General features: G+C 35.2%; 3 protein-coding genes across 3 annotated transcripts in view; 1 reads left to right on the top strand and 2 right to left on the bottom strand.

Annotated features, from left to right (window-relative positions):
- LOC120333386 (selenocysteine insertion sequence-binding protein 2-like) overlaps positions 1-16,313 on the top strand; it is a 29,476-nt gene extending 13,163 nt beyond the window's left edge. Inside the window, exons 8-23 of the mRNA XM_039400798.2 lie at positions 928-1,105; positions 2,303-2,391; positions 3,278-3,571; positions 4,127-4,234; positions 5,354-5,515; positions 6,321-6,478; positions 6,987-7,110; positions 7,859-8,006; positions 8,874-9,009; positions 9,544-9,627; positions 11,152-11,291; positions 11,797-11,951; positions 12,909-13,019; positions 13,619-13,742; positions 13,818-13,979; positions 14,444-16,313. Of these exons, the coding sequence (XP_039256732.2) occupies positions 928-1,105; positions 2,303-2,391; positions 3,278-3,571; positions 4,127-4,234; positions 5,354-5,515; positions 6,321-6,478; positions 6,987-7,110; positions 7,859-8,006; positions 8,874-9,009; positions 9,544-9,627; positions 11,152-11,291; positions 11,797-11,951; positions 12,909-13,019; positions 13,619-13,742; positions 13,818-13,979; positions 14,444-14,946 (2,676 nt within the window). The 3' untranslated portion in view covers positions 14,947-16,313. The remainder of the gene's footprint in view (positions 1-927; positions 1,106-2,302; positions 2,392-3,277; positions 3,572-4,126; positions 4,235-5,353; positions 5,516-6,320; positions 6,479-6,986; positions 7,111-7,858; positions 8,007-8,873; positions 9,010-9,543; positions 9,628-11,151; positions 11,292-11,796; positions 11,952-12,908; positions 13,020-13,618; positions 13,743-13,817; positions 13,980-14,443) is intronic.
- A 448-nt stretch (positions 16,314-16,761) lies between these two features.
- LOC120333022 (coiled-coil domain-containing protein 86-like) lies at positions 16,762-17,722 on the bottom strand. The gene has a single exon (XM_039400370.2). It carries the CDS (start codon positions 17,714-17,716, stop codon positions 17,294-17,296), a length of 423 nt encoding a protein of 140 aa, XP_039256304.1. The 5' UTR covers positions 17,717-17,722; the 3' UTR covers positions 16,762-17,293.
- A 29-nt stretch (positions 17,723-17,751) lies between these two features.
- LOC120333387 (dynactin subunit 2-A-like) lies at positions 17,752-19,778 on the bottom strand. The gene has a single exon (XM_039400799.2). It carries the CDS (start codon positions 19,611-19,613, stop codon positions 18,468-18,470), a length of 1,146 nt encoding a protein of 381 aa, XP_039256733.1. The 5' UTR covers positions 19,614-19,778; the 3' UTR covers positions 17,752-18,467.
- Positions 19,779-24,588: the final 4,810 nt, after the last annotated feature.

Genomic DNA, 24,588 nt, shown 5'->3' with positions numbered 1-24,588 from the left:
GGGTCTTTATATAGGTAGTTAGTTTTGAATTGAGAGGCATAGAATTTGTACCAGGGGTGCAATAGGGCTTTGAGGTTGTGGGCAATGTTCCCTCTAATTTTTTGTAGTATGTGTGCGCAGAAATTTTGGTGTGTGCGTACTTTTTGGGAAATGACTAATATTTGTGCAAAAACCAATGAAGAAATTTCGGCGTTCTAACCGGGTAATAGGTGAGCCAACAACAAACTTTCTCAACCTGCCAACCGAGCATATTTTTACATTACGTCGAAATACGTCTGTGCGCAGTAAATCTATGCGTGTGCGCAGCCTCTGAAAGCTGTGTGCGCGCGCACACCTTAGAGGGAACACTGGTCGTGGGTATGATGTACTATCGTCCTTACTGGACACAATCGATGAAAACTGAAAATACATCTACATTTGACATATTTTTGATGTTATTTCTTCGTTAGTTGACATGATTATGATATGTATTGGTCATGGTAGGTAGTTTTCCAATCATTGACTGACGGCAGCATATCTATTCTTGCAATGTAGCATAGCATTCATCACATGCCTGATATCACACTATAGCTAATGCATTGGTCACATTGTCATTAGTGTTATGCTTTGTTACATCACAGCTGAAGTAATCCCAACGTACTCTCAGTAAACCAAAAAACTTGTGTTATTTTGAATTTGAGTGATTATTATTGAGCTCCTCTTTGCGTGAAGCCTCGGAGCAATGCTTGTTTGTTATTTGTCCCCTGTGCACCATCAACATTTTTGTTTTTTTATAATTGTTTTCGTCTGATTTAATTATTTTTAAATATTTTTTCAATCAGGTGCTGTATCATGATTCCAGTTTCAATGTAAATACATTATCTATATCAAATTTTTATATTCTGCATTTTCAATACTTGATTTTTACCAACTTTTATTTTGTTTCAGACCTCTGATTTATCACCACAAAGGGTAGTTTATTTGCCTGGTCCACCACCAAGTCATCCCTTTTATCAAGTACATCCTAACTCGTATCTGCAGGCCCCAGCAGCCCCAGGACAGATACTAAGACTCCCGTCACCAGGGACCCCACCTGTCGTTATGACGCCTCCACCGCCACTGATGAGTAAGTTTCATGATATCTGTATTTTTGTCTACTGACAATTCAGCACTTTACATATATATATATATATTTACAATGATACCTCAGTAGTCGAACATAATTCCTATGTGATTGTTGTTCGACCTTTCAATTTGTTCCGAGTAACGAAACTTTATTGCCATTAGAAACAATGGTAATTATTTTAAAACGTTTTTACGCATTCCAAAATACCGAAAATATTGATAAAATGTGTACCTAAAAAACAATAATTGCTATTGTTCCCTGCGCAACATTAGCTTTCTTTGTCATTTTTGAAATGGTAGACTTCCTCACGCCATACAGTAAGGCGAGATCAGACACTCGTACATCATTCTCTTATTCCACAATAATTTCTTTTTTCAACCCGATAGTTGTTCTCACTGTTTTCCTCTTCACCTACCCATTATCACTACTTTTTATTGGAGCCATGATCAACAGCAAAATAAGCAAGGAAAAGCACTAAAACACAAAAGTTTCTCAACATTTGTTATCCCGCTAATGTTCTGACTTGAACTGATGTTTCGGTGTCTCACTCGGCCTTGCGCTCCGCTGGGGTGTTCGGGCACCAAATTTTGTTTGAGTACCACAGCATTATTTGATCGACCACAGAATTTTCGAGTCGTTCGACTACCGAGGTATCACTGTATTCGTGTTTGTGACCTTTCGCTCTGAATTTTAATTTTTAAATCTTGACATTTATTCATGTATTGCTTTTGTGATACTTCAGTATTATGGCCAGCTTGGGAATTTGGTAGCTAAAAATGAGAGATATTCAAATGAAAATACTGTAAATTTTATTCATGATCAAATTCATGATATGAAATAAACAAATCTACGAACATAAATTCTATTCAGCCTTCTGGGATCATTATTACAACTTTTATTTTAATTATTTTGAATTTTGCTCGGTATGCCCTTTCTATATATAACGTATTCTTATTCTTTTTGCTCCGCACAAGGCTTGGTACAAATAGCCATTCATATGTAGGGCACTACATACTTTTGAAAGGACCAGAATCTTCTCGGTTCAGCATTTCTGACTCAATTTTTTACGCCCTGGGTGAGGTGGGAGCATGGAATTATAACCTGCAATACCATTTTGGTTAAGTCCAACTGGTCAGCGCAGTGGACCGCACCTACTGATGTCTGTCTTCGATTTCTACTTATTAATTCTTGTCTTAGATCTTGCACCAGGTCCATCAGGATCTGCGGTTGCTAGTTTCAAATCAAGGTCAACATGGGAACAAGAAGTATTGAAAGCCCATAATGTGGTATAACAATTTTTTCTACATTTTTAACATAATGTCTTGCATGGATAAACAAAATTTATAAGATTTTGTATCAATTGATTGAAAAAGTATTTTCTTTATCAATGGTCAGATAGAGATGTGTATCCAAATAATATGGTTATTTGGAATGTCACCAATATTTTTAATTATCATACAACTGTGTAATTCGCGAAACCACGCTTTAGAACAAATATTATGAAGTTAAATCGTGATATTGCTTCAATTTGAATTAATGATCAAAAATAAAATAGTATCCCTGTTCGTTTCATCGATCCATATTGATATTCAAATAGTTTGTACTTTCTATCACATGTCTGTTACCAAACTTTAACTTGTCATGTGATGTTTGCTTTATGGTTGGTTAAGTAAACAAAATCGGTCCAGATTATTACAATGAACTCTTTCAAGAGCCCTTCCCCGTTGATATACATTTGTATAAAATGAAGTAATGTCTACAAATAACTTCATAATCATTTTATTAAATTTATGGTCTAAATAACTTTAATCTGTAGTAATAATAATTAGTAAAAATAACATGATCTCTTTCAACGAAATAGAATTCCCTATTTGATTAAGTTATATCCTGTTTTGTTTGAAGAAGTTAGACCATGATCTAACGAAAGCTCACAAATATACTTACTATTTCGTTGAAAGAGATCATGTTAATTTTACTTTTCACTTCAACACTATCTCGTTCAAGCATCTTTGTGGTACAGATCCGAAGTAGAAAGTAATCAAGGAGAAAGGACCTGCAGTTCAATACACAATATCCAAGTTCCCCTAATAGTGATTAATTGATGTTTTTGTGCATTTTCTTCACTATCCCACAATTTCCGTCGTCATTGTAAATTCTGTCAATTTTTCACAGGCCCCCATTTGTCCACCAGCATTTGTACCACGGCAGCGAGCATCTCTGGGTCAAAATCATTTCTATCGTGGAGGGGGACATCAGGGTTGGAGATACCCACGTTATCAGGGACCTCCTCGGCATCCTAGACATCCTGTTCAACAAGCTCCGATAGTTCCAAGTTCAATGTCAAATAATATGGGACATAATAATCAAAACGCCGCAGCCCCACCTATGGGTGGCCCAGGAATGCTGAGACTGAACCCCAACACCGCACCATCAAACCTAGTTCAACAAAATCCGCCACAGCTAACAGTAAGAAATCCTTTGTAATAATTTAACTGCTAAAAAGTACATTTTTCCCCAAAAAACAGAACCCAGGGCCTTTGGAACATACTCTAGAGTGAACATAACTTTTGTGCAAACATCCTAGATTACTGAAACTTTTGGGTACAGTCATAGAATACACAAAGGGAAGTTAAAATTTTCTTCATTGTCGTAGAAGTAATTGAGAAATACATGGGTTCTGTTTTGCGGGATCACCCTGTAGGATAGCCTATTTTTCATATTTGTCAGGGTTAAAGAAAAGTCGATAACACCACTCAATCATAATATGTTAGAACATGGGCTTGATTGAATATGACAAGAGGGAAAACCACTCTGCAACGGTGTGGAGCCCAGGAATTCTGCATATAACCATCCCATTCGGCATTTAAATCTCCAAACCTGCTTACAGCAGGCATTTTCTTAAGTAACATTACCATCAAGTTCCCATGACATTTATATTTTGGGTCTTATTCCCTTTCGTGAAGGATTTCTTCAAAAATTCCAAAATTTCAACTTGTCAAACAAACTCTGTTCTCATTTTAGGATGAGGATTTTCCTGATTTGCGATCAACATCTGGAGCATCAGGCCACAGTTCTCAAGCTCATGCAGCATTCTCATACAGTGCAGCTTTACAGAATAAACCAAAACCAGTAAGCGTAACATGAGGGACTTTTGGATGATACGTTTTAATGCTTATACTTATGTTAATTTATGACTAAGGTGGTGCGAAATGTAAAATTGAACAATAGAAATAGAACATGTTTTATCGTCATTCAGTATTGTGTAAAATATACTACCAACGTTTTTTGGAAAGGTGTCCAGGGTCATTAATTGGAAAAAGGGCAAATCGTTTAGATAGGCTTCCACTGAACAGATGGAAATGAGATAAATATTCATGTCGCTGAAAAAGGGAATTCGCTCCACGTTTATTTTTAATTTTTGTTGTGGAATGCTAGTTTCAGTTACTTTGGGGCTGAGGATTTTCTGGCGAAGACGATATAAGTTTACATTTTGAGCATGAAAAGGGTTCATAAGTCTAAGCACCATATAAATACCCACCTGAAATAAGCACCCATCAGCAGACTGAAAGATCATGGATTTTGCCCAATCATTCCAATGGGATAATTTTTTTTTTTTTGTGTCCTTTTATTACCAAGACTAGTTGATTGAAATTCTTTCTGACATGGGCCCTCAAGTAATTCAGTCTGGCCCGCCTGATGCTGCCACAATCGAACTTGATGTTTTAGCTAAAAAATAGCTCAAGGAATTTGTAAAGATTGCGATTAAATTTAACTGTAAATATTGGTCATAAGATGTAACTTTTTACGTCACACCTACATGGTCCCCCAATCTAGGTAGGCAAAATTTTTGGTGCTCCCGAAGTATGCGAACCAAGATGGCGGACATCGGAACGTAACATGGGTAACAGGTTAGGGTTAGGCGATAATTTTTTTCCAATTTTCCTTATTTTAGTCCTATTATCCGTTTGAAGACTAGCCAAGAGCCTCACGTAGTATTTATACCTAACATTATGGCCTAACCGTAACCTAGTACACATATTACATTCCGATGTCCGCCATCTTGGTTCGCATACTTCGGGAGCCCCCAAATTTTCGGCCTCTGGTCCAATAACCTTGACCCACACCCCTGATTTATATACTGGTGATTGTGTACAATATGTCTATCTGAGTAGAGAAAGAATGTACATGCACTCTTTTTTCAGATAAAAAACTTTGAATTCGCAATTTAAATCTTCTTCTTTCTGTCAGGAAATCAACATACCTGATAACAGCCCCATAAAAAGTATAATTGAACCGGACGACTCTGGGTCAGGTAAAGGTTCTCGACGAAGACGTAAGAAAACGGAACGAGCAGCAAAGGCTGCCGCGGAAGAATATGCTGAAATTAGTAAAGAGCAAGAAAATATAAAAGTTTGTATTTGATTTGTACTCTCTTGAAATAAGCTTAAAATTTTGCAAGATGCAAAATGAAAAAAAAAAAAGAATTTAATTGTAAATCCACAAGAACTATTCGAAACTGTTTAAATTTGATGTAGTTTTTGATACAGAGAAATATAAATCGTTATAAATGGAATATAAATAAACTACCGTATATTTTATATGTTGCTTTTCCACGCTTTCCGCTCCAAACAAAGTCTTGTACACACAACCACTGATAACTAATAATATGTAAGAGGTGCTATTATGAGAAGGACCGAAATCTTCGCGGTTCAACGATGCCGACCCAATTTATCATATCCTGGGCATGAGATTTGAACCTTATATCATGTGTAACCATTGATGTCAACACAGTTAAATCTAACACTTTATCTGCTCCATCTGGTTTTGCGAGTCGGAACCCCTCTTTTTTTGTACCATACATAGCAATTTTCCGTAGCTTGTTACTTTTTTGAGAAGCCCCCAAGACTCGTGAAAACTCATGTTTTCACCCCCGAGCCCCGCTAGCTGTTGCAGTCTAACTTCGCAATTAGAACCCCCTCTTTGAAATTTTCTGTCTATTCCCCTGGTCACCACTGATAAATTATTCTTGACTGAGCTCGTGTTGGGAATGATATGGACTCTAACTGTAACTGCTAACTAAAATATAGAACAACTTACTATGACAACTTTGGGGTTTGTTTCACTTGAAAATTTCGACTACAACTCTCATCATTATGGAGTACTAACTACGAATTCTGGGATTTTGAAAAATGACAGCATTTTTTTCTATTTTCAGAAACAACTCAACAAAAAAACAGCAGGTCGTACTAGCAAAGGAAGATCACCTCATCTAGACCTAGCAGAAATGTTGACCAAATTGGAGCAAAAAAATGGAGAAAATAACGAAGAACAAAAGCAATTGAAAAGAGATTCTGAATTTCAAAGACAACCAAGGTTCCTAAATTATGTCTCGGCTTTCACTTGAGATATTTAGTTTCACAGGACACAGTAGTCTCGTATATTCAAATCACTGCTGTGCTAAGCTTTTGGACACTGTAAAAATATGCCGACTAGTTGACGGAATTATAGCTATTTTGGAATTAATTTATTGAAAGGGATATTTATATTTGTACAAAGCATAAGTGTAGTTTTTGTTTCTTTTTTTCTCGATTCACTTCCTCGCTACTATATCAATAATATTTATCGTTTTTGAGAGAATTTACTCAACGGAGGTTGCCACACAATCTTTTATATGAGATGTTTATTTCGCTCTGAACTAGTTCCTGTACAGCTTGCACTAATATTTATTGATATTAGAAGCTTCTATTCTTGTGAGGACCCTTCCGCTGCTATAGTATCAACTATACTAGCTTGTCACTTAGCCGTGGCGGCTTGGAGTTCAGAGCAAAAAGTGTATGTCGAATAATAATGAAAAAAATATGACTATGTTCATTATTTCTAGACATATGCAATCCTCCAGTGATGGTATGATGCCACATAATCCTCTCGACTCATCAGCACCAATGAAAAAACGAGGTAAAGAAAGAGAAATTCCAAGAGCTAAAAAACCAAGTGCTTTGAAAAAGGTAATTGTAACATATATACATCTGTTCGTTGGAATCTAGAAATGAAAATAAGTTAAATAAGTTTATTCTTGCTGTTTTTGAAGAAATACTGTCTTTCGTGGCTAATTTTGGGGAAGTAAAGTTCTTCATTTCTGTGTTGATCAGATTACATAAAATGCTTTCCAATGAATAATGATATTTGAAATGGACGTAAATTTTCGGTTTTCAGTTTAAAAGATTGTATATTGGTAACTTATTGCGATTTGTCACTGTTCAGTCAATATTTCGTCGTTTTTATTTATTTCAGTGTAAACTTTGATAATTTAGTAAAGAAAAATTCTGCAATCGATTCAGACTGGGGTTTAAAACAGTTTTGGCACAGACTTGAAACTGTGTGAAATTGTGAAAATATCCAGCTCTGTATTATGAAAAAATCTTATTTTAATAACTAAAATTTTTGTGTATGCAAGATTTTTTTGATAAGACTATCTAGATTTTTTTATTATATTTGCTCAGAACAATGTCACATACATTCACTCAGAAATATGGGAATTTGGTCTCGGAGAGAAGTTACTGTTGTTGACCTATAAGAGCTTCAGAGACTACAAATAGTTTGTTTTGGCCTTAAAGTTTTGGCATAAAATGCTTTTTTTCGTGGAAAATCAGATAGCAAGGAAGATTTGCCAAACTGTCCTCCAGTGAAATCTAGACCAACACTTTGTACCAGCTACAATTTCAGTCTTCTATAGTAAAGATTTTGTTTTTTCAGGTTATCTTGAAAGAGAGAGAAGAGAGAAATCGAAACAGAATCGATACTCTTTCTAAAACTGCGAACCCTGAATTTGACATTCCAAATGTGTCTGCAGATTTCTTCAATACAGACTATACAACGCAAAAAGAAAATTTACCTGAAAATAGTGAGTTATTTAGTGAGTTACAAACTCTAGATTTTAAAAGTCCCGATGGGTTATATATATGGGCCTGTCATTCAAGTGCAGTACTTTGCATTGCAGGAGGTTTATTTACTTGATAACCAATCAGAATTTTCTGCCCACCCACAACTGCTAGGTCAAAAAATCAGATTAAAATTTGTTTATCGATTGACCCAACATATCAAGTTATAGTTTTGAGTAGTTTTTAAAAATAACACTTGGTCAAGTACTATTTTATTATTGAAGCGGGTCATCAAGGCCTTATTGTAGTGGTAGCGATGTACAGCCTTACCATGGTTATGTAAATTGCTGTGGGGGTAGGAATTGGGTATTAGTTAGGATTTTAAGCTTCTGAATAATCAGCTAGTGGACTTAAGTCACTTGGGCTACTGCTGTATTGCAGTTGTTAGTCTTCGGACCTTTGTGGGTGCTCCTGAAGTATGGCGGACACGGGAACGTAGTATGTGTCCTAGGTTGGGGTTAGGTCATAAATTTAGGTACAAATACTACGGGAGTCCCTTGGCTGGTCTACGAACTCGTAATAGAACTAAATTAAAGAAAATTGGAATAAAATTATGGCCTAACCCTAACCTGGTACACATACTACGTTCCGGTGTCCGCCATCTTGGTACACCCCCTAGTGTACTCCTCAGTAACTGAGGAAGTCTGAAACCTGGTCGGTGGAAACGTTACAGAAATATGTTTGTGTTAGTGTGCAGCAAGACTCTTGAATCACTTAAGATTGTCATGAATTTGTTGCGAAATATACGCTTTTAAAATGTTTAAAATCAAATAGATCATGAGACAAGCGTCAAGCCACAGAAGGGTATAGTTTTTCATTTTTATTATCAGATGCATCGGACAATATTTCAACATCAGAAGTCACAAGTTCAGACAATCAATCTCCCATCACTGTATCTGTATCTGGAAATTCCAGTCCTATTGTTCCAGCTAATTTACCTAAAATACACAGCAGAAGATACCGAGAGTAAGTAAATTTCATTTGTCAAAACTTTTGTTTGAATAAAAATATTGGTATCTTTTTTTTATTTAACTTTTACAGTGAAGTATGATAGTTACTAGATTCACATAGAAACGTTAATTTGGCAGAAATTGATCTCCCTTGAATAAATTCTAATGTGTATCAGTAACTCACTTGGTAGACAGCAAGAAAATGCATCAGTTAACTCAAAAAGTATTGCTGTGCCTGAGACATCACTATGGCGATGAGAATGCGGCAGATTACCCTTGAACCAAAATGGGTATTGAATGTCATTCGCAACATAACTTTTGCGCAAAGCGCTCTACATTGCTTAAGCTTTGGGGCAAACCAGCTTGGGATACACCAATGTAGAAGCAATCAATAAATTAATGTTTTTTTTGTTCTCCCTGTATAATATGGTATGGTTTTAGGAAAAATTGTGCGGCTGTGTGGATCAATGTAAAATTTGAATTGAAACCCAGCGGTAATGTGAGTGACAGTCATGCTACCGCTAACACCTCGTTCTGTTTTTCATTGCAGATATTGCTCTGGCCAAGTGCTGGACAAACAAATTGATGAAGCGTGTATTGTTATTCTTCAAAAGCTGGTTCAATTTCAGGAGAGGTATGTATTGGTTCGTCTATTAGTAATGGGATAAACTAATGAAATAAGCAGCTAGGTTCCAAATTATTACGGAACTTTACGCGAATTATATGCAAAATTTTTTGAGATTAAAAAACCTTTTTTGTTTTTAGTGTATTTAGTGTGGCCCTTGTCAACACTCACATTCTCCCCATCAAGCATATAATTCTAATCTGACAGTTTGTTTAACCTAATCCTCCCGGTTTGACGCATGCGCGACGTTTTGCAATGCTGTGTGTATACCATGAGGTCTGGAATGTTTGTTATGGTCTTGCTTGAAAGGAAATCTTATTCCCCACACAACGATATGAGAATGAACCTTATATGACATTTAGAAGTGATAAAATTTCGCTTACATATCACGCGTGTACTTCCCGCTGCGATATAAAAACGTCGCACAACAAGAAAATGATTCCATAAACCTTGGCGTTGCGCGCTAACCAATAACAAAAGCTAGTATGATAAGGTCTTATTTTGAAGGTCATTTTATATGCTACATAACATAGGAGAGTGGACATCTCACAACGTCAGGAAGTTATAAAAATATCGAGTCGTTTGATCGCAGCTGCCTCACCGAAAAAAAGTTAGGCGTTTTATCTCGCAAATTCTCCTTGTCTGACGATTATAAGCTTTTATGATTCATAATAAATGTTTTATTATGACTCACAAAAGCTTTCAACGCGATAAAGCACAAACAAACAACCGATCGATCTATCAAGCTTAGCCTGGCCTGATTCGATGTGGTGACTTCTCAAACGGAAAATTTCCAAAACACTTGAACAACGCGCGCTATGGAAAAGCGTTTAGTATCATATGAAAGAGAAAACCAATGTGCAGTCAACTGTATAGTCACATTTCAGCTTTACAATAGCTGTAGACGTCCATCAGCTGATAGAATGAGAGAGTGTAAATATTTTTGTTATTTTTTGACGTTACGAGAGACCTCTTGAAAGAGGTGTTTTAGTTTACGGTCCTCCAGTGACATCTAGCGTATAGTACTCTAAAATACCTTTCCAATGGTATATAATTATTGTATATTGGGTAAATTTTGGGGGTCGTATGACATTAATAAAAATGTATTCAAAATTGGGCTCGATTGGGCGTCTGAAACAGGTTAAAAAGGCGGGTAAAAACGTGTTTTTTTTTGCTCCTGCCACTGCGCTGAATCTTTCATCGTTTTACCAGGTGCTTTTATTACTGTGATGCTAAGCCTTTTCATTGAAAATTTTTTGATTCAATGTGTACTTGAAAAAACTATTTTTTTTTATGGCCCAGCTAGATGTCGGAAGTTAGTTATATCGCTTGCCAACAAATAATGTTACACACCTCTGCACTATAATAATTATGACCTTCAGAATTCTGAACTCTATAAGTTCCCAGAAAATTTGAATAATGAAAATTCATTTTTGTTCAATGACATGCAGTCTGGCACAGGTTCTCAGTATGATGTTTTCTGATAGAGTCTAGGTAATTATGGTAACCAAAACCAAATATATTTTACTACAGAATGTATCGGAAAGATCCTGTAAAAGCCAAGAGCAAACGCAGATTTGTTCTTGGTATTCGTGAAGTCACTAAACATCTCAAACTGAAGAAACTTCGATGTGTCTTGATCTCCCCTAATTTGGAGAAGATTCAGTCGAAAGGTGAACTTTAACCCCATAAAAATTCTACCTTACCATTGTGGCAGTCTTTATTCTATCTTTGGAAGTGTTTTTGACTTGGATGGCCTTTTCAAGACTACCTTGTTGCCTTAAACTATGTGTGTATCAGATTAAACAAATAGTTACTTATTTTATACTCAACATGGACCATGTGAGAAGCCATGGTTTGTCATGTGATTATGTCGTTTTTCCTCTCTCCCTCTGAATATTACGAAATCGTCTTCAGGAAATTGCAATTGACGAAAAATTTTAAAAATTTTACCCTGTCTATCTAATCTTTTTCTAGTTGAAGGTCTTTCTTTACAAGCAAAATCTGTTTGAGTTTGAAAGTTAATCGCCATATTACTGTTTGCTGATGACTTTTGGCAGATTCCTACCGTACAGAATGGCAACTAAATTTGATTCACGTTTTATTTGTTTTAACTCTGCTATCTACCAAATATAATTATTCATTGATCTTTTTTAAAATGATATGATTATTGTCCAGGTGGACTAGATGATGCCTTACAGCAAATCCTTCTACTATGCAAAACACAATCCGTCCCACATGTGTTCGCACTTGGTCGATGTGCAATGGGACGTGCTGTCTCTAAACTTGTGCCCGTCAGTATTATCGGAATATTCGATTATAGTGGTGTGGAGGTAAGGAATGAATTTAAAGGATAGCACAAAAGTAGGTTAACAATCTGATCTACCTTTGTCCTATCCTGTATGTTACCTCGGAGAAATGCATTTTAATCGTCATTCAGTTCTCTTGAAGGCTACCTAGTTTATAAATGATCTGGGTTTTCCCTGTTCTCTCGATCCTGAACCTAGCTATGCAAAATACTGACATCTAAGTATCGATGCCCAGTATTTTGTAATGATAATCAAGATTCTATACTTACCCTACCTGAAATTTTAATAAAGTTTAAACTAAGAGTTGAAGTGTTGAGGAAAGTACCACCAGACTTACAACTTTTGGGTTAAAAAATTTGACCTAGTTTTGAGCAAACTACCAGTATTAGCTAATGTGATAAATGTGGCATTCGTAAGTCATAAAAATCTGATTACGTCATTTTGTCTTGACATACTTTATGTTAAAAGTTTACAAATTTATAGGTTGACTTTTTTTTCTCTTTAAATTTCTTAGGAGTGCCACTGCTCGATAACCAGTATTGTTTTTTTGCGTCCACCTTCACCCTGAGATGCGAGTTTTCATAGTTTATCGTAATTTGCGTATATCCAGGGCACTGGTTCTCAACCTTTTTTCTTTCGTTGCACAAATAAATCCTGTGACCCATTAACTTTCATATGCAAGGGAAAAACTACGAGAAAAACAAAAATATTTTCGCAAAGATCGGCACTTCCACTTCAATGGTTAAAATCAAAGTAGCAAAAACAGCATTATCATAGATTTGTGGCCCAACTGAAATGTTTCTGCGGCCCACCAGTGGCCCACTTACAGTATCGTGAAAAAATAAATGACTGATTACTGATTTGTGATTTCAATTCAAATGTCATTTTAATATCTCTCTCCACGCTATCTCTCTCCACATGCTTTACTCATGCAAAAATGAAATATGCTTGATGTATAATACGTTCAAATGATCTATTCAGGACAGTTATAAAAAGATGTTGGACTTGGTTGAAGATGCTCATAATAAATATCAAGAAATGATGATGATGTACCAACAAGAAGTTCTTGAGGCAAATACGACTCCACCAACGGTTAGAATATTTGAAATCTACATTTTTTTTCATCAATGAATTTATGATGTTTGACCAACTTCTTTATTAAATTCTACAGTTTATCATGGATAGCCTAATTTTGATAAGCAAGCCAATTTTAACATCAACTTTTGCCCTCTTGTAAGAAATAACTTTTCATGTAATCGACCAATTTTGTCTTATCCTATTGTTCAATCGAACCATCCACCTTAGGTATTCTTTCACATCTATCTATTTTAGCTCGATAGTGGCACATTTTTCTAAAAATTACGAACCAGTTACCATCTTAGTGCTAATTTGCGAAAACATCTGAAACTAATGAATGGTTAACTATTTCCATGAGTCCCACGCTTCACCATATGATTTAGCCTCCTTATCGGATTTCCATGTGAATGTGATAATCCTATCCCATTGTCTCCAGAGACAAATGTCAAAATCGAACCTTGTTCTATATTATTTTTGCACCCATTCTACAGCTATTGATTCATTCATTATTTAATATTGCGTTAATTAAAGTCTTAGTTTTTGTATGTGGATCGAACGAATTATATATATGCAATCCACTTTAGGATATTTACTTTAATCGTTAACTTTTCTAGGTCCCACCAACAGCCGTAAAAAGATTTGCACACATGGGACATTCCAGGAATCCTTCTGCAGCAAGTTGTGTTTCATTCTGCAGTATGATATCTGAACCTATCTCTGAGATGAATCCTTCTGAAGGTAATATGGTTTTCAGAATCGCCTTATATTCTTTCTATTTTTCATGTGACTGATCGAGTCTATCCAATTTTCTAGGTGCAAGCTGGAGGAATATGATGGAAGTGACAGATGAACAGAATCCGGTTTCTACTCTTCCTCCAGAAAATGTACAAGAAGATGAAAGAGAAAACGAACAGCAGGATGAAAAGCAGAATGCAGAAGAAAAGAATGACGAAGTTTCCGTCACAAAGAATCCAGGTATAAATGCTATAAAATGTTTTAATTGTAATCTGTTTCCAATTTAACCAATGAATGCGCTATATGCTAAGCATTAGAAAATGAATTTGGATCACAGCAAAAAAATAATACGAAAAATGAAGTAAACAGTTTCGAGTAAACAGAAATAATTTGAGAATTTTTAACAAAAAGTTTTGAGGAAATGTGGGAAGCGTATATTTTTGATTTTCAAACTTGTGTGCCATTTTATGCTTCGAAGAATGATTGAATATCAGCATAAACAGTACCTTTTTATTTGTGATATTTTATATTATATTAAACATCACTTTCCCGAAATTTTGACACTTTAGTGTATTTTTTGTCTTAAAGCATCATACTGCATACTTGAACTTATTTGACAACTTTATAAATTTCCAAATCATCGAGATTTATAAAACACCTAATCTTATCAAATGAAATCATAAATTTTTGATTACTTAATTTAGCTGAAGATGATGCAAAAGAAATCACAAATGAAGAAGATTTTGAAGGAGAGCCAGTGTTGTCAGAAGGGGATGCAAATGAGGAAGTTGAAAACGGAAATTCATCTAATCAGGATTCTTATCTCAATGCTCTCGACACAAGTGGAAGTTTAACGTCGGAAGAAAAAGTGAACACGGAAGCATCACATTTGGATAAATCCTTTTCAACTGTGAGCACGGTGGTTGCACGAACTGGCAAGGAATCTTCATCTAGTGCCACTCCCGATATAGGTAAACCATCGGGTACAGGAAAGTTTGGTATTGCACTGCCTGGAACAAGCTCTGATACAAACGCAAGAATTAATTCTTGGCTGGAAGCTGCAACTTCGTCGGTACAAGATCTTGAAATCGATGATCCAATTGTTCCTGATCCTGAGAAGTTGGAAAAAATTGAAGAGAATCTTTCAGATGAGGATGATGATTTTGTATCTACTCATGAGGATGAAGTGGAGGATTCTTATGAATAATTTTTTAGCAATTTTTTTTTTTATATTTTTTCAAGTTTCTTCAGTCAAGCCACATTCAATCAAACAAAAATACACAAAATCGTATACTATAGTTTCAGTAGCATTTAATTGAAACCTAGTGGTCATTGGGAAATTTGTTAGAAATATTTTTTTTTTTGGACATTTTTTGGATTACCGGTAGTTGTATCAGTTCACAATGGAGATAAATTCATAACAGTTCTTGTTTTTTTCAATTATTTGATTCGTTCAGATTTCTTTGTCGAACGTGGCCGAATTAAAAATATTCGGAACATAATTTAAATTGTTTCATGAATAGCAAATCATCCATTTTTTCTCTGGTCATACCAAATTATTCGAACCTCATCTCAAATCTTAAAGTTTTATTCAATGGGTCTGCATTCTTAAAAATAATATATATGCTTATGTCGAATTTCATTCGATATTATTATTGCGTATCTGAATGCGTATTTTTCGAAGTAGATCATGATACATGCTGAAGTTTACAAGCTAAATAGTTGAAATGTCCCTTGTTTCCTAAAATTTGAGTAAAGTTAGTAAGTCAGCTTTCTGTTTGGACCTTTGGCAGCTTGACCATTTATTAATGAATTTAATTTTAGTTGTACATTTCTCTCATAGCGTATATCTTTTGTATATTTGATTTTTATACTAATTATTCATAATAATGAAATGTATAGTTAGATTATGGTAATTTTTTTTTAAAAGCTGTCTTTCAACGGTTTGAAATGGTGTTTCTTCTATTCTATTGTGGGCTTCAATTTATATTCAAACGTGAAGGATTTTCTTTTTGATTTAAATATATGTTTTTATCAATACCGCTATCAAAGTGGGTGCAAAATATTGAACTCGATAATGACTGTGTGAAGCAAAATCAGCTTCTCAACACGAAGTCGCTTTTTCTTTACGATACATTCGTTATTTACCTGATTTTCAAGTTCCCTTTCGAGACTTATATATATTTTTTCCTCTTCAAATATTATTATTTACATATACGTTATGGTGTAATTTCAATAATGTGGATAGATTATTTTAGTTTTGAGTCTCAAAATCTACCAGTTCTATGTAGTTTCTCTTTGGTGTTTTGCGATATCCAGGATGATTACAGGTAATGACGCCTTTTTATGCTGACGCGAGCCTATTGTGACGAAAGGGTGATTGTGGATTTAACACCTGTCATTGTCTCACAATCCTGCAATTTGTTACCAATTCATACAAGGTGTGCAAGGAAAATGTATATTATTAACCTTGGCAGCTTGCGTATGTTAAATGTCTTTTTTCAGTGTAGACTATGTTTCATAACTTGTTGAAAAATTACTTTCTAATAATAATTAAGATTAAGTTTGTACAAATCAGTAGATTCTTTTGACTGTGATGAGGGGAAAGATTAAAATGGATAAAGAAGCATTTTTTCAATGAGATGAGGATTGTCAGCTAACAACATCTGCGCCAGTGATTCTCAACTATCCTTCCTGAAACATTTCCAGTGAAAATTGACGTCATCGTGGACGTTGGGTGCAACTTTCCATTATGATGCCATAATGTTTGGCCTACGTTTCAGTGCACTAATTTCACAAGCAGGCTAGTTTGGGGTATTTTCGGATAAAATATTTATTGTTCAGTTTGTCAAGAAAACCTTCAAAAAAGCTTGCACTGTTTATATATGAATATAATCAGACGTTTTAATGTGATTAAGATGAACAATATTTCCAAACTGAAATAGATATCCTTATGAAAATATGAAGCTAAGCTATTGTTATATATATATTGGTAAAGAATGCTGCTTTTTCAGAATTAAAAAAGTCAAAGGCAATGTTAACTTTAGTGTTAAATCCATTTTAATTTGTGCTGTTTTTCATACATTTTATAACAGCTTTAAGGGTTGAAAATTAGCTCACTAAAATAATTTGACAACCACTGATCTATTGGTTCAAACAGCCCCACTGTATTACTAGTCTGGTGGAGTTGTTGGTCAATTTTGCAGCAGTTTTTAACCATAGATCATCATTGGTCATAAGTCATATTTTTCAGAGATTATACTTGCCAGGCCAAACATTAGTAGAAACACCAACATGTCCATTTAAAAGGAACAAAATTGATAAATTAGGCAAGGAAATGAAATTTCAAGTTCTTGTCACTAACCCAAGAACACGCCATATGCATGTCATTCACCGTTGCGGACTTCTTACACCCAGAAGATTAAAAACTATGAATCCTCTGATACAAATGTAAAACATGCTCCACTTACTAAACTTATTTATACCAATTTTCTAAACCGATCTTCTCCTGAAATACAAGAACTGTAAAATAGACAAAAATGATACCGGATATTTTATTTTTTAGTCCTTGTATCTGTGGGTAACATCTTCTTCGTTTTTACGCCAGTAATGTCCCTCTTTTCTATTTGTCGCAGCTGTTTCTTTTTCAATCTTTTAATTTTTTTTGTATTTTTAATAACTTGAACAACTTCAGAATTTTTACGATTTTCTTCTTTTTTCACTCGATGTGCTTTCACCCTGTCCCAATACTCTATCCGTTCTCTTCTTTTTTCATCCTGAAGTCTTTTTGAATATTCTTTGATGGATTTTTTCTCTGCTCTGGCTTTCATTTTTTGATCCCATGTTGAACGTAAAGGTTTATCCTTCTTTATATTTGAGAATCGTGTGTCTTGAGATGGTTTCCACCACCTGCCAGATTTTGCTAAACCAACAGTAACGGTTTGGTCATTACCATTATCCACTTCCGGAGCCACCATGGCAAAAGTTCATTCAAGTAAATATCTAATATGTATCTGCACAACAGAAATATAAACACCAATTAATGATAGGTAACAAATAAGTATCACAATATATTGTCTTATTACCATTGACAAAATGAATGTATATTCAGAAAACGATAAAGTGCATGCACCCACATAACTAGCTAGTACTCTATTTAAGTGGCATTATAACAAAAAATACGATCCACGAAACAGTAAAATGTCTTGATGGAATTTTTTGGGTAGTTTTTTAAAGATATGTATGGATAACTAGACGTTTTTGGAAATCATTTACGCAAACACAATATGAAAAATTCGAAAATATTATAAAGAAACATGGTTTTGCAGAGTACCATGTCATTACAGAGCAACTTGTCTCCGGTCAAAGATTCATTTCGATAAACACTACTAAGCATCCCACTACAAAGCAAAATGGAACATGCGATGAACAATTGGATAAAATCAATAACTATCGTATATGTTTAGTGAGTTGGGTTTTAACTGAACCATTTACAAAGTGTACAAATATAAGAATTATTGGAACAATAAATAATAATTCACATCAAAAGCAGTCAGTCAAAATTTTCAAATGGATTTGCAGCAAAACAAATTAATACTAATTGTAGTAGAGCCACTTGTCAGCAAAGCAGATGCAGTCACTTTGCATCCCAATGATATCTTCTTCTTTTTTCAGCTTCGTATAAACTATCACAAAACATGCATGATAAACTATAAAACATTGATAATGTTATTTCTTTGCTGTCAAATTTTGAATTCTGTTTTCCAGTGATTGCAAATTTGATTGAATCGTTTGTGCATTTTGTTTGAAAGTTTCATCGACTTGTTTCGCTAACGTGGTAGTGTCTCCAATCTTGGTTGCAATTTGATTTTGTACTGTCTCCATATGCTGAAGTGTGGATGAAAAATCTGCAGCTTGTTGGTGTAATGAATTCAAGGTCTCAAGACGATGAATGATGCTTGGTAATGAAGCGCAGACGCTGTCCCATTTCTGTACTAAATCATATATTTCAAGAACTTTTTTATCTAGAGCTACCTGTTCCGCTCCTTTTTGTTTTCGTACTTTATTTATTTCATTGAGTTTGTTCAATACTGCTTGCAATCTTGTGTCAACCTGTGGCAATTTTTCTGGATCGAGCATGTTTCTTTTGACTTCCAATCCCTCAACCGCCGCTTTGAGATTTTTGTGTTTTGTTTGAGAAGATAAAACAGCAAGAGCTTCAGTGTCAACACCAACAGCCTTTTCAATTTTTGATATTCTTGCTTCAATATCAGACATTTTTGCGCCAAATTTTAATTGTGACTGATCTGGTTTAATCATCAAACTATATGAACCTTCTTGGTTTTTTTTTGAAGAGGATGATGTCGACTTTTGTTGCAATGCCATCATCTCATTTATTGATGATAAAACTTTATCAAAGCTTCCGTGCAAATATGTACCATCACCTTGGCCATGAGAAGCAAGCTGTGATTGAAGGATTTCAACTTGTTTAAGAGTTTCGGCAGGTAGTGACCCTGACTTATCACCTGATCCTGATTTTAGTTCTGTTGATAACTGCGCAACTTCTGCTCTGAGTCTCTGAAGCTTTTGTGTCGGTGTTTCTACTTCACCAATCCCCGCAATGGAGTACTCTCCAGTATCATACCCTGGTTTTGAACCAAGTTTTTCTGAAAAATCTGCGTCACTTCCAGAAACATACTTTGAATTAAACTGTTTAAATGCTTCCTTCGTATTTATGTTGTCTTTTTCTACGCTTTCACTTGATAATTCTTCAGGTATCCATTGTTGATCATCTTCGGGAAGATCTCCAGATTCGTAAATATCTTTTTCCGAAGTATCTATACCAGGAAGGCCAGCATATTTAGGATCTGCCATTCTTTATTTGGTAGATTGTACAATTCCAGTATAGAGATGCAGGTACTGTAGAACTGGACAGGTTAAGTGTAAAAGTAACAAGTAACTGAAAATATAAATCAGGAAATATGATGGGTTTGACAACCAAAGTTACCCCAGCCCACACTCAGCCTGATGTCAAGGGGTTAACCAACTATTTTACTGACTTTATAAACGTAATTACATAAAAACTTGGTGACTCTGACAATATAGAGACCATATCTGATGTACACAACGCAAATACAATACCAAGCACGGCCCAGTTACCCCTAGTATGGCCTGACAAAAACGAGTGTGGGCGAGCGTCACACGAGTGTGGGCTGGCGTCACACGAGTGTGGGCTGACGTTCTGACAATGTTTCACCGTAAGTTAAGGCATCCTAAACGTTCACAGATTACTAAATTACATATATCCATATTTAACTCAGCGCCAGAACCTCTCAAAGTCCGGCAATTGATGGCACAAAATAGCCACAATTGCCGGGAAAATGGAGGAGGGTTGGTAGCATAAAAGTCATATTGGGGATGACAAAATGGGGATGGCGAAATACGGTCGAAAGGTGGCAGATTAGGGATGGCGAAATAGGGACGAAAAGACAAATTGGGGATGGCAAAATGCGGTCGAAGCGTGGCAGATTAGGGATGGCGAAATACGGTCGAATGGTGGCAGATTAGGGATGGCAAAATGCGGTCGAAGCGTGGTGGCAGATTAGGGATGGCAAAATGCGGTCGATGGCTGTCAGTTTTTGCCAAATCGACTGTCATAATGCGCTGTTTAGTATACAGATAACAATAAACAATTGCCTCAAAATTACAAAGAAATATGGCCAAAGTGTTTAAATTTGGGGCTGATGAAATGGATTAGTACCTGTCAAATTCGGGCTTGGAAAACACAGTCGATGAGTGTCAAAATGGGATGGCGAAATGGGGTCGAAGCGTGGCAGATTAGGGATGGCGAAATGCGGTCGAAGCGTGGCAGATTAGGGATGGGAAAATGCGGTCAAAGCGTGGTGGCAGATTAGGGATGGCAAAATGCGGTCGAAGCGTGGTGGCAGATTAGGGATGGCGAAATACGGTCGAAACGTGGCAGATTAGGGATGGCAAAATGCGGTCGAAGCGTGGTGGCAGATTAGGGATGCCGAAATACGGTCGAAGCGTGGCAGGTTAGGGATGGCAAAATACGGACGAAGCGTGTCAAATTGGGGGTGGCGAAATAGGGTCGATTCCTGTCAGGTTAGAGATGATGAAATATGGTCGATGCGTGTCAGATTAAGGAGGGCGAAATAGGGCAGTGGGTTGACGGGTGTCATGTTAAGGATGGCGAAATGCGTGTCAGATTTGGAAACGAACATTGTCAAATTTAACTAATCTGATCAGTGTTTCACATTTTAAAATTCATTTAAAAGGTATTGTCCGATTTTACATCGTGTCTTTATTTTATGATTAATTTTAATGTTTTATATATTATTACATTTTTCTCATCATGTCTTGAACATTTTTTTTATATTTTTCTGATTAATAATTTTAATACAATCTTTTAATGTTTTATATATTATTACGTTTCTCTCATCAAGTTTTGGGTACTCCTGAAGTATGCGCACCAAGATGTCGCACAACCTGAACCCTAACCTGGTACACAACCTGAGTTCAGGTTATGCGCCAGCTTGTTGCGCATATTTCAAGAGGTCTGCATTGGCTGGCATAGCATTGTGGATCGTGCCATCATTTATGAGGTCATATGTTTTATCTCTTTCGTCATGGAAATTTCAATTTTTCCCTGGTATTATTGTCCCTACAATTTTTTACGCCACCCCGAAGCCTGCGATATTTCTATTCCAAATATTGTTATTAAACAATTCTTTTCAATTACAAATATTTTAAATTGCTCAAGTATATATGTAGAAGAATCCTGTTTTGCTTTAAAATATTTTTGGCATAATTCACGATCACACTGCATGAAGAGTTCATTCTCCGTGTTTCGTTAATTTCAATTCTCAAAATTTCTTTCGAAGTTAATTGGTTTTATAATTTGAATATAACCTTTTGATGTAAAGATGTGTTCGATATATTATGCTATAAAATGATTTTTATGATATTGGGTGAATTCCTATCTAGAGGAGAGTCTTTGAATAGGAATATACGTTGTAGTATTACTCACTTTTGTATAATATTATTCATGAAAACGCGACAAACTATTTGAACTGCGTAAAAATGAAAATGCGACTTTTGTATAACACTGGCAAAGAATCTACAAAAGGCAAGCTAATTAAACATAGGGATTTTGGTATAAACAGTTCAAAAACCAACTTATAGAAGATTTCAACACAAAATGTTGGAAACCACCAAATTCATCCATTTTATCGTTTTTCAGAAAGTAAATGTCGAAGACTAGTTTGACTTTTCAGGAATCTTCTTGCATGCTTTACTTCTTGAGGAACATAATTACCATTACCTGGTACAGAATCCAACCCATGTCTTACTGGATAGCGAAGGAGCAACTTATAAATTAATGTGTTACGTGTAACGCAAGTCTTGTTCTCTGTTGCAATTGAATTCCAAGGAAAGACGCATTTGCGACAAATTTTCCGTGCTGTTTGGAATAGGGTGGGTTAGACCTTGGTGCTATATATATCCGCATTGTTTAATATTTAATAGTGCTTATAACTGGCGTAGTTTCGTGCACCGTTATTTCGCGTTCAAATGCGTTTGATGAGGGATTAATTTTGAGCTAGTAATACGTTCAATATTCATATCTAATGATTGTAATATTTGTTCTGGTGAGTATAACATAAAAAAAGCCTTTCTAGATTTTCAATTGAAATCAAATGAAATTATACTTTCAAAAACTTATAGGCGAAATGTTTTGAAAACATTCTGCGCTGAGCAGGGTCTCTATAATTGTACGGACATTTAGCGAAATAAAGCCAGTGAAATACTTCCCTGAATATTCGACATTAACACTGGAGTCAAATTACTACTAATCTGCAACTGAAAAGTTTCAACCTAATTGTTTTTGAACTTTACAAAACAATCTCAAACATTTGATGGTCAGAAAACGCTAATGTTTCATGTAGTAGTCAGGGAACACGCAATTTGATGGGTTAGTCTAGCAGGAATGGCGAACCTTTTTAAAGAATTGGGTCGAAAATTATTGTTGTATTGTAGAAAAGAAGACTGTGGTTCGTAGACAGGGTTGTCCAAAACGAATCAAATATTCGAATACATTTTCGGCTGATTTTCGAATAATATATAGTCTCTTTTCATCGTAAACACGGTTTTTCGTTTTTGCGGGAATCTTCAAACGATTTTACACATTCATTTCCATTACGTCAAGAAATTGAAGATTATTCAATGTCGTAATTGTTATGATACCCAATAAATTGTCGCAAGTCGGAAAACAAGTCGATTTATTAGAGGAAATAATCAATACTTTTTCCCGCTTTATGGCAAATAATTTTGATAATGATATTTGAAAGTTTCGACTTTTTACTGGGATGATTTTCTGTTGTGCAAATTATTTATATCCATGACCGATACTAGCATATAAAATTATTATGCGTTATTAATTTAGTTTTGTTTAACGTAACTTATGGTTGCGATGACAATTTGTGAGCATAAAATGTGTAGTGAACTGCCCGATATTATTCATTTTTGATTCCTATTTTCGGATTTACTGAATAATAAAAGTATTATTACTCTGAAATCTACTGGAATTTGTGGACTTAAAATGTGTGGCAAGGTGCCCGAATATAATTAATTTCTGATTCGTATTCACAAAATAATATTACTCAAAAATACACTACACGGACTTAAAATGTGTGGTAAAGTGCCCGAATATAATTAATTGCTGATTCGTATTTTCGTATTCACAAAATAATAAAAGTATTATTACTCCAAAATACAACGGCAATTTGTGGGCTTAAAATGTGTGGTAAAGTGCCCGAATATAATTAATTGCTGATTCGTATTTTCGTATTCACAAAATAATAAAAGTATTATTACTCCAAAATACAACGGCAATTTGTGGGCTTAAAATGTGTGGTAAAGCGCCTGAATATAATTAATTTTTGATTCGTATTTTGAGACTCTTGGAAAAATTGTCCCAAGTAGGAAAAAAAATTTATACTTTATCCCGCTTTTTGGCAAATAATTTGAATAATTGTTGGTAGAAAGTATGAACTTTTTACCAGGATGATTTTGTGTTGCGCCAAATATTCAAATCCATGACCGATACCACTATTTCAAATGCCTTGCCATATTATTTTAAATCTGTTAACGTAACTAACTCATGATTACGTCGACTTGTGAAATAATAAAAGCGTTACTATTCTAAAATATATATCGCAGTAATCTGTGAATATGAAATGCCTGGTAATATAGCCAGTTATTCCATTGTTTATTGCATGCAAATTCTTTCGCATATTATAGATAAGCGTTTTTTGAACTTCAAATGTATTCGAAACAGTGAACTATTCGGTATTGGCCACTCGTAGGTAAACCCGCTACCGCAATTTTTCCGTTAGACTCATAATCTTTGACGTTGAAGGACTAAGGTAATATCTTGTACTTGATTTTATGTAATTTGTGTAATACTAATTACCGAAATATGTTCCAACGCTACGGACTACGGTAAATATTCCCGTGGTTTCAAAAGAGCTTTGAAACGGGATTTCACTGTATGAGAATTGCATTTTTAGATTGGCTTTCTGCCACGTTGAAGTCACTATCACTCTAATCACAACCCTCTAACGACTACGTGATTGAAGAGGCGTTATAAACTCTCCATTTCATTTTCAGTTTTCCACGATAAAAACAGTGAATTAGGAGGCCTCTTTATTTCATTTTATTCAGTTTTCCACGATAAAAACAATCTCAAAACTTTCCAAGACTAGACTAACATTGAAAACATATTAAACGGTATATATGTAGGGATGAATTAAATGTCCCTGAACTAAAT

The sequence above is a fragment of the Styela clava genome, chromosome 13 (assembly GCF_964204865.1).
Source record: "Styela clava chromosome 13, kaStyClav1.hap1.2, whole genome shotgun sequence".
In the NCBI taxonomy this organism is placed as follows: domain Eukaryota; kingdom Metazoa; phylum Chordata; class Ascidiacea; order Stolidobranchia; family Styelidae; genus Styela; species Styela clava.
The sequence above is the reverse complement of the archived record's forward strand: the minus strand, read 5'-3'. Positions and strand labels throughout refer to the sequence as shown.